The sequence below is a fragment of the Strigops habroptila genome, chromosome 5, assembly GCF_004027225.2.
Source record: "Strigops habroptila isolate Jane chromosome 5, bStrHab1.2.pri, whole genome shotgun sequence".
NCBI classification, from domain to species: domain Eukaryota; kingdom Metazoa; phylum Chordata; class Aves; order Psittaciformes; family Psittacidae; genus Strigops; species Strigops habroptila.
The window spans coordinates 68,594,811-68,613,289 of record NC_044281.2 but is presented as its reverse complement, the minus strand read 5'-3'; the positions used below and the strand labels follow the sequence as shown (position 1 = coordinate 68,613,289).

The window sequence follows — 18,479 nt, the reverse complement described above, 5'->3', positions numbered from 1 at the left end:
TTATATGTAAGGTAAGTATCTAACATGTAAAAGGGAGACTTTAAACTAAGATGTTTTCTTTAGACCTTGCAGTCAATACACAGAAAATGTGAGCATGAATTCATCACTGCATGGTCAGTATCAAAAAGCTACTGCACAATACAATTTAGGCAGGATGGGAACCTCAAACAATGGCAAAAATGATGAGTTACTCGTATTTAGATGCTTAAGAGCAGCAAAAATCAAGATAGAAAGGTGAGCCCAAATTTGGATGTCAGCTGGGGAAGATAGCTGCACAACAAAGGTTATAAAAAACATGCTTGTGTCATTTTAAACTGCAACAAGAGACACTCCCAATATGAAGAGAAGCAATAATCTGTGCTGGAATTGGTCTCTATCAGTCAATATTTAGGAAAAAAACCCCAAACCTACAAGAGTTGCCTCTGCCTCAGAGATTTGTCACTGAGGTTAGCAGTGCAGTCCTGGTTTTAACCAGCAATAGAATCAGAAGTTACTGAGCAATTTATTAACTAGTAGAACGAGCGCCAAATGTTACAAATTCAATAATCATTGATTTAGAAGGCACTTTACCTGTAAAGGACCTCAAACTAGGTTAAAAAAAGGTCTTCAAGTATTTTCATTCAGCTCTTGTGATGCTGGAGAGTGCCTTCCAGTGCACTCAACCATTCTATGGGTCCTCACATGCTCAGACTAGAACTAATATTCAATCTACTTGTATGAACGAAATCGAGAAAGAGTAGTGCAAGAGGATGTTTTGTAGGTACCCTGGTTCACGGTTTTCTGGCATGTCTCCATCAGCATTGATGATTCCCAATTGTTAATTCCTCAGCCCTCCCAGCCTTGGCATCCCTTATGATTTTTACATTTTCTCATCCTAGCAACTTCTTGTTTACATACGTGGCTGCTGCTCAACTGCAGAGACCATAGGAAGAGATTTGCTTGTGAATGAAATGCAACTTTTTTTGAAGTGATAGTCTGAGAAGTGACACCTTATCGAGATGGGCACTCCTCAGCCATTTCATGAAACCAACACCACAGAAGATCAACAAAGAGCCACTGGGCAGGCTTCCTATGGTTACTAACTGTTCTGTATCTTCAGCTTTTCGGTACTAGGGATTTGGTGTTACCTGAACAGCAGTTGGGTTTTTTCCCCAGCAAGCTGGGCTGATGGAAGGAACATGCTCTTTTGGGTTCTCAGACAAATATAATGCTCAAGATTTGATTGAGCACTGATGAGACAAATGTCGCACCCTGTAACAGATGTTGTCCTTCAGAACAAGGGCAGGAAAAAAGCGAGGCAGCATATTTAACCCTGCAGTACCTGACTGGAAGACGTATCTGGCTAAGCCTTGCATTAACTCTGCTGGCCAAGTAGGTGGTGCCGACTCCCCTGTTTCTCTCTTTAGGCGAAACGTCAGCTCAAATCCGAAACCACTTGGTCCGTCTGTTCCTGTAAACCTGCAGGGAATGAAAAATAAAAAGTCATGACATACTTCTTGTAACCAGAGCAGGCTTCAAGATTAGGACCATGGAAAAATGATGAGTGTTCTCATAGAAAAGATAAGTTTAGTATTTCTTTTATTCGAGTCTACTCTGGCCCGAATGGCCTAACATTGTTAGGTTAGCTGACGTAATACAATTTCAAAGATAACTATCATAGTAGTGTTTTCAGTCAAAATAATGGAGCCTTGGAAACATGATTTCTTTCCTGGGACTGGTGGGATTTTCAGCAACCTGAATTTGTTTTTAAAACATCATTGTAAGTTTTGCACTGATAGCTAAATGGGAACAGCAAAGAAAGTGTGTAACAGGAAATAATGTTACCCACCCTTGTGAGCTCTATACATGGAGAAGTGAGATGCAACTGAAGTATTGCGTAGTAAGTTTCTGGGTTGAAACAGCTGATTTTGATGTATATTTTCATTTATAACATATTTCTATGTTGCAGATGGTCAGCAAGGGACAGGAAAACAAGAGGATACAGGCAGAAAGTTAATAGTGTCTCATACAATGGACTAATTCTTATTTTGCTCCAACATATGCCTGCACACATTCTCCTTGTATATAAAGGAGAAAAAAAGCATTGAATAGGACAACTATAGTTCAAGAAGCAGTAGTTTGGCCATTTCCCCATTTGACATAAATAGGTGTCAGTTTATTTGGTTTACAGTGAGGGTGGTGAAGCACTGGAATGGGTTGCCCAGGGAGGTTGTGGATGCTCCATCCCTGGCGGTGTTCAAGGCCAGGTTGGACAGAGCCTTGGACCACATGGTTTAGTGCAAGGTGTCCCTGGCCATGGCAGGGGAGTTGGAATTAGATGATCCTTTCCAACCCTTACTATTCTATGATTCTAGGTCAGATAGGGTCTACCCAAGAGAATAAAGTCATAATTGAAGTATCAAGGCTATAGCAAGATGGAGTAAATAGAGGATACCCCATACTACTCATTACTTCAACAAAACTAGTCCTTGAGAATCCTCTTTTTAATATGTATACATACATATATACACACACACACAAGGGAAATTTCCTGTTCCAAGTCCCCAGCAGCTAAAATTGCCACATTTGCCTGTAGAAAATGAGAAACCTCATAGCTTGCAAAATTAAAAGCAAGTTGGGGACATCTGTCTCCTTTTTACCACTGTCATCACATGCCTCGCTTGTTTGCTGTGGATATTCCACGAAGGCAGAGGAAAGAAAGAAGGATTTACACTGAGCATAAAGACACCTTACAGAAGCTTTCACAAACCAGTATCATTCTGCAAGTTCAAATCTCCAACACCTGCAGCCATTGGCAAATTCTCTGGAGAAACTTTGCGAATGTCTTGGATGCTGGTACCTTGCTGGCACATATGAAAGTCACAATGCACAAAGCCTTAACATTGTACTATGCCTTAAACCAGTCAGCAGTCAGGATAGTAATGAGAGCATTTTCCATTTGAAAAACACAGCTCAGCAGCAGTGCACTGACCAGCTCCAAGTGTTGGAAGGATTGTTCCAATAGTTCCAAAAGACTTCGAAACAGAAATGCTTCATAGTGACTTTACCTAATGACGTGTTAAAACTGAGGAGACTCAAGCATCGATACCACACCATCATCATGCAATGTAACTTCATTTGAGGATTTTTCAAGGAAAGTTTGATTGTATTAGACTTTCAAACGATGTAATAAAAGTAGTTAAGAAATATACCCAAGGACAGAGCTAGACTATGACACAGCCCAGAGGTAACATAGCAATTACAATACTGAATACAGTGCTGAACCCTGCAGTTTTGAGTGAAAGTTTTTTTTTAAACACCACTAAAATACTAAAAAGAATAAAAATCTGTGACTGAAAACAAGGGAGTACATATTGAAAGACAGACATCTGCAATAAAAGGGAATGAGCAATATAGCAAATAAAGTCTTTATTTCATTAGTATGAAATGTCCATTTTTGTTTATCTCTACATTATCCTCAGCAAAGAATTTGAGAATTATATACTACCGAATCAATTTCCCTATGAACAGAGCAGAAAACACATTTCAGAATGGTCAAATGGTACACATCAAACCTCTTTTGGCAAAGACGTGTACCTTTAAGCAACAAGCCAAATAATTACATTTGGTTCTTAAACAAAGCAAGAGCTTACTGAATAACCAGCCAGCCAGGGAGCGGAATCTGGATATGCAGTGAAACCCGTGTTCTGCAATCACGCGTGCAGGCCTACCAAAAAGACTGACACAGGATGGTGATAGCCTCACAAATGCAAAGTTGTACTTTGTACATTCAGCACCCCTGTTGCGTTTTATTAGTTTCACGTATCAGTTAGCAAAGGAAAAACAGAAATATTTCTTAAAGGGAGAAACAAAAACGCTTCAAAGTGGGTAGTTTTCAAGGACTGATTCCAGGAAAAAGCACACACCAGAAACTGCAACGCATTATGAACGGGTCAATTTTAAGAAAGATCAAAGTTAACAAAAAGCCTTCGAGCTGATCTTTCACAGTTTAAATTTTTGGAAAGTAAGATGGCTCCCTATTGAATTTCCTCCTTTCAAGGCACATTCTGAAACACAGCTTTACTTCTAATACGCATCAAACTAGAGTCTAATGGGGGGTTTTTGAACTTCACAGATCTCTCCGCTTCCCAGAAATAACTGTTTAAGAGAACACCACACATGCTTTATATTGATCCATGCACAAGTTACAGGGTAACAGAAGTGTTCAGGTGATTACCCATAACATGTAAAGCAAGGTGAGCGTTTAGGAGAACATTGATCAGCGACATACCAGTAGTTGCAAAGCAGTAAAACTGACAGGCAATGTTTCTTACATGATTTTTTTTATATGGTAGCAAAAGAGACTCTAATAGAGAGAAGATCTACTAGAAAATAAACAGAATTAAAGATAAGAAAATGAGAAGTTAATTCCCTTCAAAGACTTAAAAAAACCCCAAACCCTTAAGAATCAAAACATGTATCTTCTAAAACCACTAAAAAAATGCAGCAGCATACAGTGCTTAAATTCTCAAATTCTTAAATTAACAGTTAAATTTCAGAAAAGTTCAACCTGCATGTAAGAGATTTGTATTTAAAGATTAGATTTAAAATGGTTTTTAATAGTTAATGGTCACAGGTTGCTGAAAACAAATGGCTTTGTTACAGTGAAAATTTAAATACATACAATTCACCTGTTTTGTGCAGCTGTTCCAAGGTAACAGTCTGTAAAGTACAAGTCTTTGATCTGTTTAATTTTAGGTTGGCAACTTGCTTTTGAAGAAATTGTGACACGTGGCTTTAAAAGCTTGTGACTATTTTAGAAATCCTTTATGTTTAATTCAGGCAAGTCCTTCACAGGAAGAAATGCTAATTTCATTTATATTTATTTCATACAATATTGAGAATGTAATTAGATATTATTTTCATTTAGCATTTTTGCTAAAGCTTTTGCTTTTATTCTTACAGAAGAAGTCTTGTATTAGAAAGTAAGTTGAATGTAGTTTCAATAGCTGCCCTAAAATTTCTTTCAATGAACAACAGACCATAATCCGTGACCAGAGCTCCTGGCTGAAGTTCATAGAATCACAGAATGGTTTGGGTTGGAAAGGACCTTAAGATCATCTGGTTCCAACCCCCCTGCCATGGGCAGGGACACCTTGCACTAAACCACGTGGTCCAAGGCTCTGTCCAACCTTGCCTTGAACACCGCCAGGGACGGAGCATCCACAACCTCCCTGGGCAACCCATTCCAGTGCTTCACCACCCTCACAGTAAAGAACTTCTTCCTTATATCTAATCTAAACTTCCCCTGTTTAAGTTTGAAGCCATTACCCCTTGTCCTACCACTACAGTCCCTAAGGAAGAGTCCCTCCCCAGCATCCTTGTAGGCCCCCTTCAGATACTGGAAGGCTGCTATGAGGTCTCCACGCAGCCTTTTCTTCTCCAGGCTGAACAGCCCCAACTCTTTCAGCTTGTCTTCATACGGGAGGTGCTCCAGCCCTCTTATCATCCTTGTGGCCCTCCTCTGGACTCGCTCCAACAGCTCCATGTCCTTTTTATGTTGAGGACACCAGAACTGTACACAATACACAAGAATGGAGGCAGATGTGAGCTTCCAGAACTAAACAAACTATAACCCTGCCACATGCTTCTGACCCTTGGTCTAACAGAAATCACAGAGAACAATCCAGTACCCAGTTATGCAGCTTGGCTTCTCTTGCAGAAGCCCTTTTCACTAGGGCGTGAGTCCTTACACTGCCATGGACTCCAAAATTTGTCAGGATGAGGATGCATCAGTCCGTTGGTGGAGAGGTAAGTAGCACCCTTAGCCAAGAAACACTTGGGAAATGAATCTGCCCCGTAAGAAGCCCGAGACCTCCAGATATGCACACCATATGAATGGAAGCCCAAGAAAATGGCTCTTTATCCCCCACAAGGATAAAGAGACTCCTACCTTATATAAGCAGCTGCTCATTCCCCCAGATTACCTATGTTCATTTTTGTTCAAGGCCTTACCAACAAGAGTGAAGATGCACCTATCATAACCAAGAAATTCCCCCTAAACAAATTAATTTATACCAAGACAATCCACTACTTCCATGTAGAAACACTGAATTCCCATGGCGGCTGCCTCCTTGGAGGGTATGTCCACACTGCTTAAGGGTTATCTTAAGAGGCTGCCAAGGAACTGGACAAAAAAAGATCACACCTTGCAGGCTCCTTACCAAATGTTCCCAATTTTCAATGAACTTCCAGAAAACTTCCAGAAAATTCAACCACAGTCAACCAACACATCAAAAAACCCCTACAAGTTCCAGAAGAGACAGATGGAACAAACCTCATTTCCACAGAAAACTGGGTGAAGGGGTAAAGATAACCCATAGGTGGAAGAAATCCTGCTAAAGCACATGGAACCCAGGTTCGCTCATGGTCCACTACCTGAACTAACTTGTTCCTTCCAACTGGGCAGCAAAGCCTCTGCAGCAGGTTATCCTGACCCCGACTCCTGTGTCAACTGCAGAAGTAACACGTTTTTATTACACACTTTTTCTTCTACAGAAGCAAGATTCTGGCACAATTATTAGGAGTAGGTTTCTTTGCAAGCAAGGGAGGTGGGGACTTGGGTGGTGGGGTTTTTTGGCTGAGGTTTGGTTGTTTGCTTTGGTGGTGTTTTGTTTGGTTTTTTTAAATCTGAAGGTGACCAATTCAGACTATAGCCAATACAGAACAAAGGCTTTGGAGGTCAGTTCAGCATCTCAACACTGAAGTGCTTTACAGGTCATTTCTTCAGCAAAACAATTACAATCCAGCAGTCCAAAAGCACCTCAGCTTTACAGTAAGACAATGATCTGAGATGGAGTACGTGCAGGAAGAAAACCTCAAAATTAGTATTCTGTATCTGTGTATAGCCCCAGGTACATAAACTAAAAGCTGCAACACAGCATTAAGTTTCTTTACTAACAGACTTGAGTATTTCACATAGCTTGGTTTATGCCTTGCTTCTGCTGAACCCTACGGTGTTGAGTGAAAGTTTCTTTAAAACACCCCTAAAATACTAAGAAGGAAAACAAATAAATGTATATTTTGCCCCCAAACTAAAGATACTACAAAGAGACGGCATGGACCGTATTGTGCCTGCCGCTGCTTTGCCCCCTCCAACACGAGGGCACATCACCTTTATAGCCAAGCCAACTGCAAAGCAGCTGGATAAGTTTTCACAAAAAACAAACACTGATGGAGAAATTCTTGGCTTGCTCCATGCCCACACATCAGATAGTTTTATATTATGACCACAGCAGTAATGGAAGGCTCTGGTATCTGCCAAGTCAAATCCAACCCTAGATTTAATATTAAAACCTTATTTTGTCGCATGAACAAAAATAAACCTTTTGAAAGCCAAGGTCATGTATCACATGCCATTCTTTGGGTTAAAACTCCCTTTATCTGTTCAGCAAATCAGCTCAGCAGAAGAGACCGCATCTCTGCACTGCACATATGCTGAAGGAGCCTGGCTTGTTCCTTTAATGAGGTAAGAGTTTCACTGATCATGATATTTAGTTCCAGCAAAAGAATCCAAAGAAATAGAGGCCCCTTTATTTACAGAGCCGTGCGGCCGGGCCCCCCGAGCCCCCCACCACCCTGCGCTCTGCCAGGCCCTCTCCTGAAGCCACACACAGAGAACTGAAAAGCTGCTCTCTGCAGCAGAGTACCCAGGGCGTTTTTCACATCAAATAACCCAGCTTAAGAGGATCAAAAGCCAAACTAGCCCATTGCTTTAAAAGCAGCTCTGAAAACCAGAGGCTTTTCAGTTTAAATCAAAGCTGTTTGCCAAAGCATTTTCATTCTCACTTTTGCAAGGAATGAGAGGAGGTTTGCTCCTCTGCAGTGCAGAATGGCTGTTTCTGAAATTCTGCTTTTGAAAGCGACACAGCTCCAGACAAGGAGCAGAGTGTACTAGGTGTTTATTTTTTGAGAGTTTAAGAGTATGTGTATAAATATACTAGGTGAACCAGCCCTGAAAATGAGAGTTTATGTAGGGAAATGCTGGCCCTTCATTACGATTATTTCAGCCAGGGAACAAGAAGAAAGCTCTTTCAGGGTATTTGGGGATAGTTGGGACTGCACTTTCAGAAGTCACAGCTCCACTCCCAGCAGCTCCAGGGAGATAAACCAGGTCTCTCCTGGGGAGCGAGGGCAGGCTTACAGTACTCTGGACCCACTTGTCCTAGCTTCAGTTTTCAGCTCCATCACCACTACTTTAGTGAAGCCACTTCAGGTGCTTTTTGCTTCAACTCCCTAATTGCATTTCCCCACATCTTCTACAAAGACAAAGCTTCCTGCTCTGCCGCTGGTGAGCTACTCTGAAACTGTTCTGAAGGCTGCAGAAATACAGTTATCACAACCTGATGTCATCTACCAGGACTTGTGCAAAGCATGTGTTGCTGTCCCACACAAGATCCTTGTTTCTAACTGGAGAGGCATGGATTTGAGGGATGGACCACTTGGTGCACCCTACCCCTCAAAGAACTCTGTCAATCCATAGCTTTCAGTACTCCAGATCAGCATATCAGGACGTTTGAGAAGCTCGAGAAGACAGTTAAACCAAGCTGATGGGCAGTGCCCACCACTCTGCTTGACGAGACCAAAGTACTTCAAGGCCCAACTCTCAATAGTGTTTTAAGACTGCATAGATAGTAACCATCCCAGAAGATTTTCCTATTAGCTAGCAAAGATATCACTACCAGCAACATAGATGACTTGTGTTTAACAAAAAGCTGACTTCGCACGTCCTTCCTGAGACAAATCAAGACACGTATTTCACTGCCCGCATCTGCGTACAAACAAGCAACACAAAGGGTGGTCGCCTGTCTAAAACCCGAAGAGAAGCCTTCTAAAACCCAAAGAGAAGCCTTCAGCTGGCTGTTACAGCCACTGAGTGGAACACCTTAGTGTCTCCATCTCCCCAGAAAGACATCAGGCAAGAGCTGATGTGCCACAAACAAGACTATGCAGAGAGTCAGTCTTGTGAATTCAAGCTCCAGGTGCATTATCCAGTGTCTTCCCACTGTAAGCAAATTACTCTCAGATTCCAGAGCTTTGGAAGAAAAAAGGAAAAAAGTGACCCTACCCGGTGCTTCGAGCATCTTGCCTAACAGGAAATGGTTGTTTTCAGTGCAGCTGTCAAACAATATGAAAGTCTCATCTGAGAGCCCCGATGGCATGTTCCTGCAAAGCAATTTCATAATAGGTACAGCACCCCCCTACATTAAAGGCTTAAAAAGTATCCAGAAAAGTTATTTCAACCAAAACCCACCTGTTTACTGTTACCTGTTTACACATATTCTCTCAGATTGTCTCCTGGCATTGAAAAAAGCATCAATTTTAAAGAAAAATGCATAAAAACATCTGAGAGAAGCAGGGGGTGGTTATCTGTTTGTCAGATGGTTATCTCTTCAGAGTGCTCGACAGGAAATTCCATGAGCTCTAGCCATCCCAAACCTGCACACAGGATCTTACTGGACTCCTTCCTAGCTTGATTTAAGGGAAAGCTTCATGCATAAGCAGGGCAAATACAAATGCAAAAAGAACACATGCTCAAAAATTTCTGTTCATGTAAAATTAAGGCCAGAAAGTGCATGACACATGATGCTCGAGACATCAGTCTATGACTATGCCCAAAGCTGTTGCTTGGAGCTTGCTCTTGCGGTACGTCATATCAAATGTCTAAGCTGCCAACCAAATGGAAAACCTTTCTAGAAACAGCAACTTAAGTTGTTTTTCAGAGAATTATTCCAACATCTAAGCCCAAACAGATGCAGAGGCACTCAGCCTGCTGTTATTTGGAGGCAGGTTTGTCAGCTTTCCAAAATACTCATGTAGGATCAACTTAGAAGACTTACATTGAGACAGATCTGAGTAAAATTTGTGAGTCCATTTGTGCTGGCCAATATAAAACCAGAGACGTTCTTCACTGAGCTACCATCCAGTCAATAAAGTGCTGTTATGGGGCAGAGGGGCAAGAGGAGACTTTAGTTTAAGTTTCACTCACACATACACAACACTGATTTCACACATTTTACTATTCAGCTTCTTCAAAATTCAGCTGATGACAATCCTACCCCTGAAGCCTGGAAAGTCACAGTTCAGGTTTTGGTTTTTAAAAATGGTTTCTATAAACCTGCTGTTCTATGATTCTATGAAATAATGAATGTTGATACAACAGATAAACTGATTTTTCCTCTAAACCTTCTGACTACAGAGCCATTAACCCTACTCCTAACTCTGCAGGCACAACCATCTTATGGGAGATAGTGTCACCTACATGAGAACTGCATGGGAATTGGATGTATTTGTAGACCTGACAGACTGACTAGTTTTTAGAAACCTAAATCAGTCAGACACGTGAGAAGCACTTGGCACACAAGTGTCATTAAAAGGTGACCACACCACAGTTGCCTTCATCCCATGAGGAAAGGCTGGGTGCTGGGTTTATTGAGCCTTAATAAAAGAAGGCTAAAAGGAGGGGAGGATCTTATGGCTTAATGACCTATTGGGAAGGCAGGGAAGATGGAGCCAGACCTTTCTCAGAGATGCACAGCAAAATGGCAATGGCTGATTCCAGTTACACATATCTGGAAATCTTTTTCAGATGATCAAACCCTGAACAGGATCTGGGGAGGCTGCAGAAGTTGGCCCTCTGAGCAGGCATCAACTGGAAACTTTCACAGATTCCTTCAAACCCAACTGATGAAGCATCACAGCCAAGAAGAGATGAACTTTTACTACCAGTACCCTATGTCCAAAACCAAGTTGGCAGGACGCACAGTTGATAATTCATGAACACATGAGTTAAACTCATTTTGACAGAAGCGGTTACTATTCTCAGCTCTTGCCCAGTCACATGGGGAAAGAGCTCCTGAACTATGCTCCCTCCAGCCTAGCATGTTAAAGTAAACCACCATGAGTTTTCAGGTCATTTTAATGTGTTGGGCTGCAAGTTAAGGCAATCTAGGGGTGGATTTTCTGAGGTTAGGCTGTCCATGCCATGAAAGCAGTAGCATCTGGAAGAAGTATAGGATCCCACTTAGCTGCTGGAGGTTAATCGCTTTGAGCTCTAGAGGCTTGGGAGCATTATTGTCTCATTCTAGAGAGTGCCAACATAGATGTACATATAAGAATAGTGCACAGTGATTAAGGGCAAGAGGCTGTAATGGCCATGTTGGTGCCAAAGGGATCTATCTGCTTCATTATTAAGTCAGGAAACTTCAGGAGACTTAAAATCCTAAACCAGCATCAGGGTGACCCAAGTTTGAATCTCTTGTCTGCTATAAACATCCCATCCTCCTCAATAAGTTACTTCAGAATTTGATTCCCATATGTAAATTAATGACATTTCCCTGCTTCAAAGAGTAATGTGACACACTCATCATATAAGGAAATGCTTATATACTTCAACCATCAAGGTCACAAAAGCTGGGAAATGAACTCCACATTCTGCACAACATGGACAAATACTGCACATGGGAAATGACTAAACAACAAAATATGAAACAGGAGGTTACCTGGGATGTGTCACTCTCCATTCCAGCAAAGGACGTCCACATGAGGGCAGTTTACTTTTTATATTCTCTGCTTTATGGTGCATGGATATAGTTATACCAGTAGGTGACGGTTTGATCTGCCATTACGGTCATAACTAAATTGACAAGACCAAACCATTTCATCTTCATGATTCCCAAAACACTATTAAAAAAACCCCAAACAAACTACCTGAAATCAAGTGACAGAGGACTGGCCATGATTTTCAGCTCAAGGGCTCACACATTTCTCCATGGAGTCACCCCAGCTTCCCACCTCACCCTGAAAGCAGGTTCTTGACCACCACCTGCAGCAGGCTGCACGCACAGCTAGCACTGCAGGTGAGGCTGCATTTCTTGGCTCCGCAGGGTAAGTGCAAACGGTCTCACTGCAATGGCCTGGGGAAGCTGGAGCAGAGTTGCATCATCTTAATGCCCACTGAAAGGGTCTGGAAAGAACAGCTAGGAGTACAATAAGGATTTGTTATTGCATTCACAGAACAAAGGGCAGGGAACTAGTGAAAAAACCCCACAACTTATCACGAGCTGTACTTTAACATTTTACTTAAGCTGTCTATTTATGCCGCACTTCAGAACTACTTATCTTTCATTTCTACAAGGTCCAGCAGAACAGTGCTCTCATTTGGCCCGAGCTGGAGGTGATTCTACAAATAAAGCACGCAGTCACTGTGCTATATAGTGCACTAGGGAAGAAGACAACCTTCCATCTGCACATTGATCCCATTTCACACTGGGACTGAATCCTTAGTTCTCACACACTGTTTTTTGCGCAGCCAGCAGGGAATGGTAACACACCCCCAAACTTCACTGAAGGGCTCAGCTGCAACCTCACCAGGCAAGAGAACATAAAGCAAAGAAAGGGCCAGTCTGAGCCACTGTGGAAGGGCTGTATTGCTGGGTTGGTGAGCAGCTGGGAAAAGGGCACCAAGTTTCCTTGCAGTGTCTGCTGGCTCCTTCCTAGCTCCTACTGTGGAAAGTTCTGCAGCTGCTGGGAGGAACCCATTCGCATAACAAAAGCGGCTTTCAAAAGCAGTATGGGAGGGTGGAAAGAATAAGAGAAAAACCCAAAGCCAGAGGCTACACTGACAGCTACAGTTAGTTTTTTTACAGCATTGCCTACAAGTCTCAAGCGAGGATCAGGGCTCCAACATGTTACACAGAATATAAACACTGGTGTCTCCCATTGCTTTCCTGCTGGCTAAAGAACATAGGCTAAAAGAAAATGCAAGAAAACTTCAGCACACCCTCGAGCACATATTTAAAACACACAGTTAAGTTCTCAGCTGTACAATAAGTGAGCTTGAGGCATAAGAGGTATTTCAGAGCTTTTAGGAGCCTGATCCAAATCCAACAGATTTCAAGCAGTGTTTAGGCACCCCAGTATCCTGCTGGATCTGGGATTCAATCCCTGATCTTTCACTTCATTAGCCGTAGAAATCAAGACAATACTTCCTTACTTGCAGAGCTGTTACATAGTCTCATTTAGTTGTAAAGGGCACACTCAAAAACATACCAATGAGCACCGTAAGAGATCTTCATCAGTTAAACAGGTGTGGAAAGGCCCTTGGAGCTCAAGCTGTAATTCCAGGGAAAAGAAAGCACCAGACTGCTTGTGAATGACTCCCGAAAGGGAAAGATGAGACAGCTGCAATGAGAAGTATACTCTGTATTTTTCAATCTGCCTTAAAGTGTTAAGCTTCTCCTGCAAGAATATCGTTCCTTTGAAGTGCTGGAAACTTCCAGAAGTAGGAATCATAGGCTGATATTTTTGATCTATAGAAATAAACACCTGGCTTGTGAATGTTACACAGGCTCCATCCGCTGTAAGACAAGATCCAAGAGGATAAAATAAATCTTGGCCTAAATCAAACAAAGGAGGAAAGGAAGCATCCTTCCCCACTTCCTTTCAGTGGGTACAGGCTTACCTCTAAAGATTTTAATAGTGGCAAGATAGTTTTGCCTCTCAGCCGAACCATTTCGGTCATGGAAACAGCAAAATGGCTCAGCTTCTCTTACAAACCGGAGTAAAGTTGGGAGAGATGTCAACTTACTGCACCAAAAAGTAAGCAGTACTGAAATGTGCTGCAAGTACAAACACGCTCCTCACGTTCCTGATCGCTTTAGGAGGAATAACCTACCCAGTAAAACAGAGTTCAGCGTACAGCTCATCACAGCAGCCCTGCTACAGCAAATCTCCCATCCATCTCTGAACACTAAATTCTTTGCTTTTCTGCTTAATGTTATTCTTCTGGGTAAAAAAGAATTCAAAGCCCAGAGACGTATTATTTTTGCGTAATAAAGTTATACATATGGATTCAACTTAGCTAGGAAATGTCAACTTAAGGTTTGTCTTCATGAGGAAATTTACTGTAACTAGTCTACCAGTATAATTATATTGCTGTAGTTCTACTGGTAAAATTCCCCTGTTGAGCCTTATTCATAACAACAGCTGCCTTTATGGTTTATTTTTGTCGACTATGCCAGAAAAGGCCCCTGCTCCAGAAAGGCCACAACAATTCACAGGGGAGGAGGGGAAGCAGCTATGCCAGTGCAACTGGAGCGGTAGAAAGAATAACAGTATAGAAATGGTAACATTTCTCTATACTAATGAATAATTTGCTACCAAAAATAATGATGTAAGAAAACCATATTGTACATCAGATATTGCTGCAGGCGAGGTACGTGCCAGTTTTAGGCCACATTTCTTAGCTTTGGTGAAGTTCCCCCAGGTGAGACACTGCTCTGCATCACCCCTCCATGTGCATCCTTTTGTTGTCACCTTCTCCCAGGCTGCTGCAGTGTATTTTCCAGGCACACACTCTTTCCTCCATTCCCTTACAGGAGCAATGCCTCACAGCCCAGCAACTGTCCTGTGCCCCTTGCACAGGGCACTGACCCTCCAACACAAGCGGGTGTTAAAGACCAGCCCCTCTGGTTTATTACAGTTTGCATCTGAGGGACCAGGGGTAGCTGAAAAGCAAACAGCATTCTTTGCAAAAGGGATTTTAAAACAATTGCCCTTCACTTCGGCTGTGCAAGAATGCTGAGCTACACAAAACAATGAGCCATCTGTGCACCCGTCCCCTCCTTCCCTTGTCTCTATCCTCTGGGCTTAAATCAGAGCTCCCCAAGAATGGCTGAGTCCCCTTCACCTCCACCCTGCTTACATCCTGAAAAACACCACATTTTTCTGGCCTTTTTTTCTTAATTTGTGGCTTTTTGTTCTTAAGAGCCCTTGCAAAATCTTCCTTTAAACCTCAGCTCTTTGTCAGGTGGTATCACATCTACCCAGCTTTGTCAAGTGATCAAAAAATGCCTCCCACCAGCCGATCCATTCCTTGTTTACCATCCCTGGAGGCAGAGTGGCACTGAAGAGCCCTTAGCCACCCCTTTGTGCAAGGAAGGGAATACCATCTGAATGGGAGACCACCAAAGATCTGCAGCCCTCTTTTGTTAGCCTGGTGTCACTGCCTATTGGGCCTCAATTCAAAATTGAGATGACAGTAGAGAGGCAGCCAAGTTAGGTAATCACTATGGAGTTTCCAGCTTAGGAGACAAATCCCAATAGCTCAAATTTTCAAATAAAATTGGTAATTTTGTCTCCAGTGGTAATTTGTGGTTACTGACTACAACCACTGCTCCATCAAGAAACACAGACTTATTCTACTACTAGTCAAGAAGGCATGTTCCCAATGCTGAATCTGTGTTGAGGAGAAAAAGAGGATTAGGTATAATAATGGCATTCATCTCTTCAAACATTCATTTTGTTAGTATCATTATTCCAGGCAGCAAAAGGATAAAAAAAGTCAACTCCTCTTTGATCTCACAGCTGGAATGGCCACAGAGCTCAAAAAATGCTTTTACCTTCATGTCCCACTGAAAAAAAGAAGCCCTCTATCTTTTAATTCTTGCTTTTTAGAACATCCTAATCAGTCCTTTACCACGTAAAGCAAGCTTTCACTGGAAGACCCAACTTTGATCCCCAGTCGCTCCTCTTCCCGGCAGGCTGAACTCGCTGGGAGAGCAGAGCCTGCGAGCTCTCCCACGTCATACAGCACTAACCCAGCTGGGAGATGAGAGTAAGGAAGCCCTGTCTCGGGCCAACTCTCTTCCCATATGCCAAGATCATAAATGTCGAAGCTCTGCTGACAAAAAAGAAATCATGAGTTTGATGAGTTCAGAGTTTGAACACTCTGCCCCTTCCCCTGCATGGCAGCACGAGGCTCATCTGACCGGGATACACGTGCAGATGTGCTACTGAGCAGGAAGTCAGGTTTGCCTTCAGTAATGCTCAGCTATGAACCTACTTCCAAACTTTTTCCTTTTTTCATTGAAAACAGTCCTTCTTGTAAATTCAACTACCGTGCCGTAACGTTAAATGAATTTCCTTCAATACTCCAAAAAAGATCCAAATCTAGCACAGTTTGAGTGTGCTCTCATCCCACAGCCTCCACGCACAGACACAGATAGACCGCAGCACAAAGCGGACTTCTCTCTGTAGGTGGCCTACATCTTTCATATTATTAACGGTGCTAACTACCTCCAACAAATGACATTTGGAAGCCAAGTGCAGTCTGCCTGGGAGGAGGGAAAAAAAGATTTCCCCATGGTGACCATGCTTCAAGGGAGGTCTGCCTCCAGCAGAGAAACAAGTCTTCGTCAGTCTTGGTACATTGCCTCAGTCCTTGGAGGAACACTATCTCAATGGGGCATGTAAATAGGCATGACGCTTGGTTTAACTGGGGGTTTTTTTGCCTGGGAAAGAGGGAATTGAACCTTAGATGATCACGCTTCTGCATGTGGTTCTTTAAAATGTCCCCCCTAATTTTTTAACTCATCAGTCAAATTTAATCATGTCCTTCAAAGGAAGAGTTGTCTCCTAAACACCACATTTCTACGAAATAGGCAGAAACAAACAGCCATAGAGAAGAGAAGCATCTAGAGGCACTCCAGTAAGCCTCGGTAGAAGCACAATTGTATTTCTAGACACCAAAGAATACACACAGATGAGACGTGTTTCCCCTGATTTTGGGGAAAGCTCAGTCTAGCTCCTGTCTTTATAGACACAAAAAACAAAACACCCTACCACAAGACAAATCCATTAAAAACTAGATCTTATTGCCCCCCCCAGCTAAACTATTCGTTTCAACTCTGATGGATTCTCAAATAAACTATAATTAAAAGGAAATATCTTTTTTTGTCACAGAACTCCCTAATTCTGTGGCCTCTCCTTTACCACTCTCCCATGAACCTTATTCTCCCCTCTGCCAACTGGAAAAATAAGCGTTAAATTTGGGATCAATCTTTGACAGACAAACAAGAGACCTAGGAATTAAAAGGAAGTCCAGAGTACAGTGCTCATCTTGGACTCTCCCTCCTCCAAGTCCCAGCTCTCATACCTTTTTCCTAAACTGATACTTACCGATGTCCTCTTCCATGTCATTCCCTTTAGCTGGGGCACGTGCTCCACCTCCAGCCACCGCTCACAGAAGCAGCTTTTCTTCAGTGCACTGTCTAAAGTTCAATTCCCACAGGTGAAGCAATGGTAACACAAATCAGGAAGTTATGGAGACCTGGAAGAATCTCCTTCTTATATTTTACAGTTACAGAAGAGTAACTGTAAATGCCAGAATTTCATGGCTGTTCCCTACAACCAACCCAACAGTCACACCTCATGGAAGTCTGACCCAGGAGGACAACCACTATTTCCTGACCCTCAACTTTCTGATATGCCCTCAAAACTCAACCTCACTTCTCTATTCCATGAAGTAGCTACTACACAGCCAGCCCCAACACAGTAGATGTCCTTTAACTTCGGAGCTAGCAGTTTAGTGAAACTAGATTAGGATGAGGAAAGGAAGAGTTTACTCATCTGTGCCATTATTTAAGAAAGTCCTCAGGTTCCTCTGTGCAAAGTATGCTTTAACACCACACTTGAAAGAAACTGGGCACCATGAAAGGTGGAAGAAAACCTTTGGGTTTAAATAACTTCCCTTGCAGGCTCAACTCCCAAACTAAACTGATTTGATCATTCTTCTCTCCAATGCAGATATGCTGAACACTACAAAAATCTTACCTGAAGTATAGATCCGCAACCACCACCACTCCTCTCTAATTTAAGGGTTCTTCCCAAGGGCCCCTTATTTTATGGCATTTTCACAAAAACAGGGGAAGAGTGAGTCTCCACCATTTCAGAAGCGTTCACTGTCACCTGGAGTTTGGTGTAATATTTCAGCAGTGCTTTAGTCATGTGGTTTATAAAGCACTTAGGGACCCATTAAATACCAAAATTTAAGGCTAAAGGCTGGCATGCTCAGGGCAGTGAGCTTTTAGATTTATGAAAGGCTACAGAACTAAGAGGCCACTGAAGTGACAGCTGTCAGCACCACTCCATCCTACATTCATGCACACTCAAAGGAGAAGCCAGCACACACTCAAAAGAAAGAGAGCACTCGTTCCAACTTTCAGGCTATTTTCTAAATACTCTTTTCAAACTCCTTTCATACTCGGAAAAAGCCTTCCAGAAAACATCCACCCCTCTGCAAGCCTTGCATTTGTTACCTGATCCAGTTTTGCGCTCCTTTTTCTTCCTCCCAGCTTTAACAAGCATCCTTGCCCTTTTACAAGTTAAGGTCATTCAGAGGATCTATACAAGCAAGCAGAACACAAGCTGGACTGGAGAGCTTGAAAGGCTCATGCTTACCCTCACCTTTAATAGGGAGGCACCACCCACAGAGACAACACGTTATCCCGGCATGCACCACTCCCTCCTGATCCAAATGGAAAGTAGCGCAAATCAAAAGGAGCCCGGCAAGTTGGAACCTGCTGTCTCCGCGGGTGGTACCCTGCATCTGTATTAGAGATGAAGGCAGCTGTAATCTCTTCGGGTTTATGCAAATGGGA

At 42.5% G+C, this 18,479-nt stretch overlaps 1 protein-coding gene across 2 annotated transcripts in view; it reads right to left on the bottom strand.

Moving 5' to 3' along the window:
- SUFU (SUFU negative regulator of hedgehog signaling) overlaps positions 1–18,479 on the bottom strand; it is a 91,626-nt gene that overhangs the window by 62,752 nt on the left and 10,395 nt on the right. For both annotated transcript variants that reach the window (XM_030488574.1, XM_030488573.1), the window contains exon 3: positions 1,322–1,458. In XM_030488574.1, the coding sequence (XP_030344434.1) occupies positions 1,322–1,458 (137 nt within the window). The remainder of the gene's footprint in view (positions 1–1,321; positions 1,459–18,479) is intronic.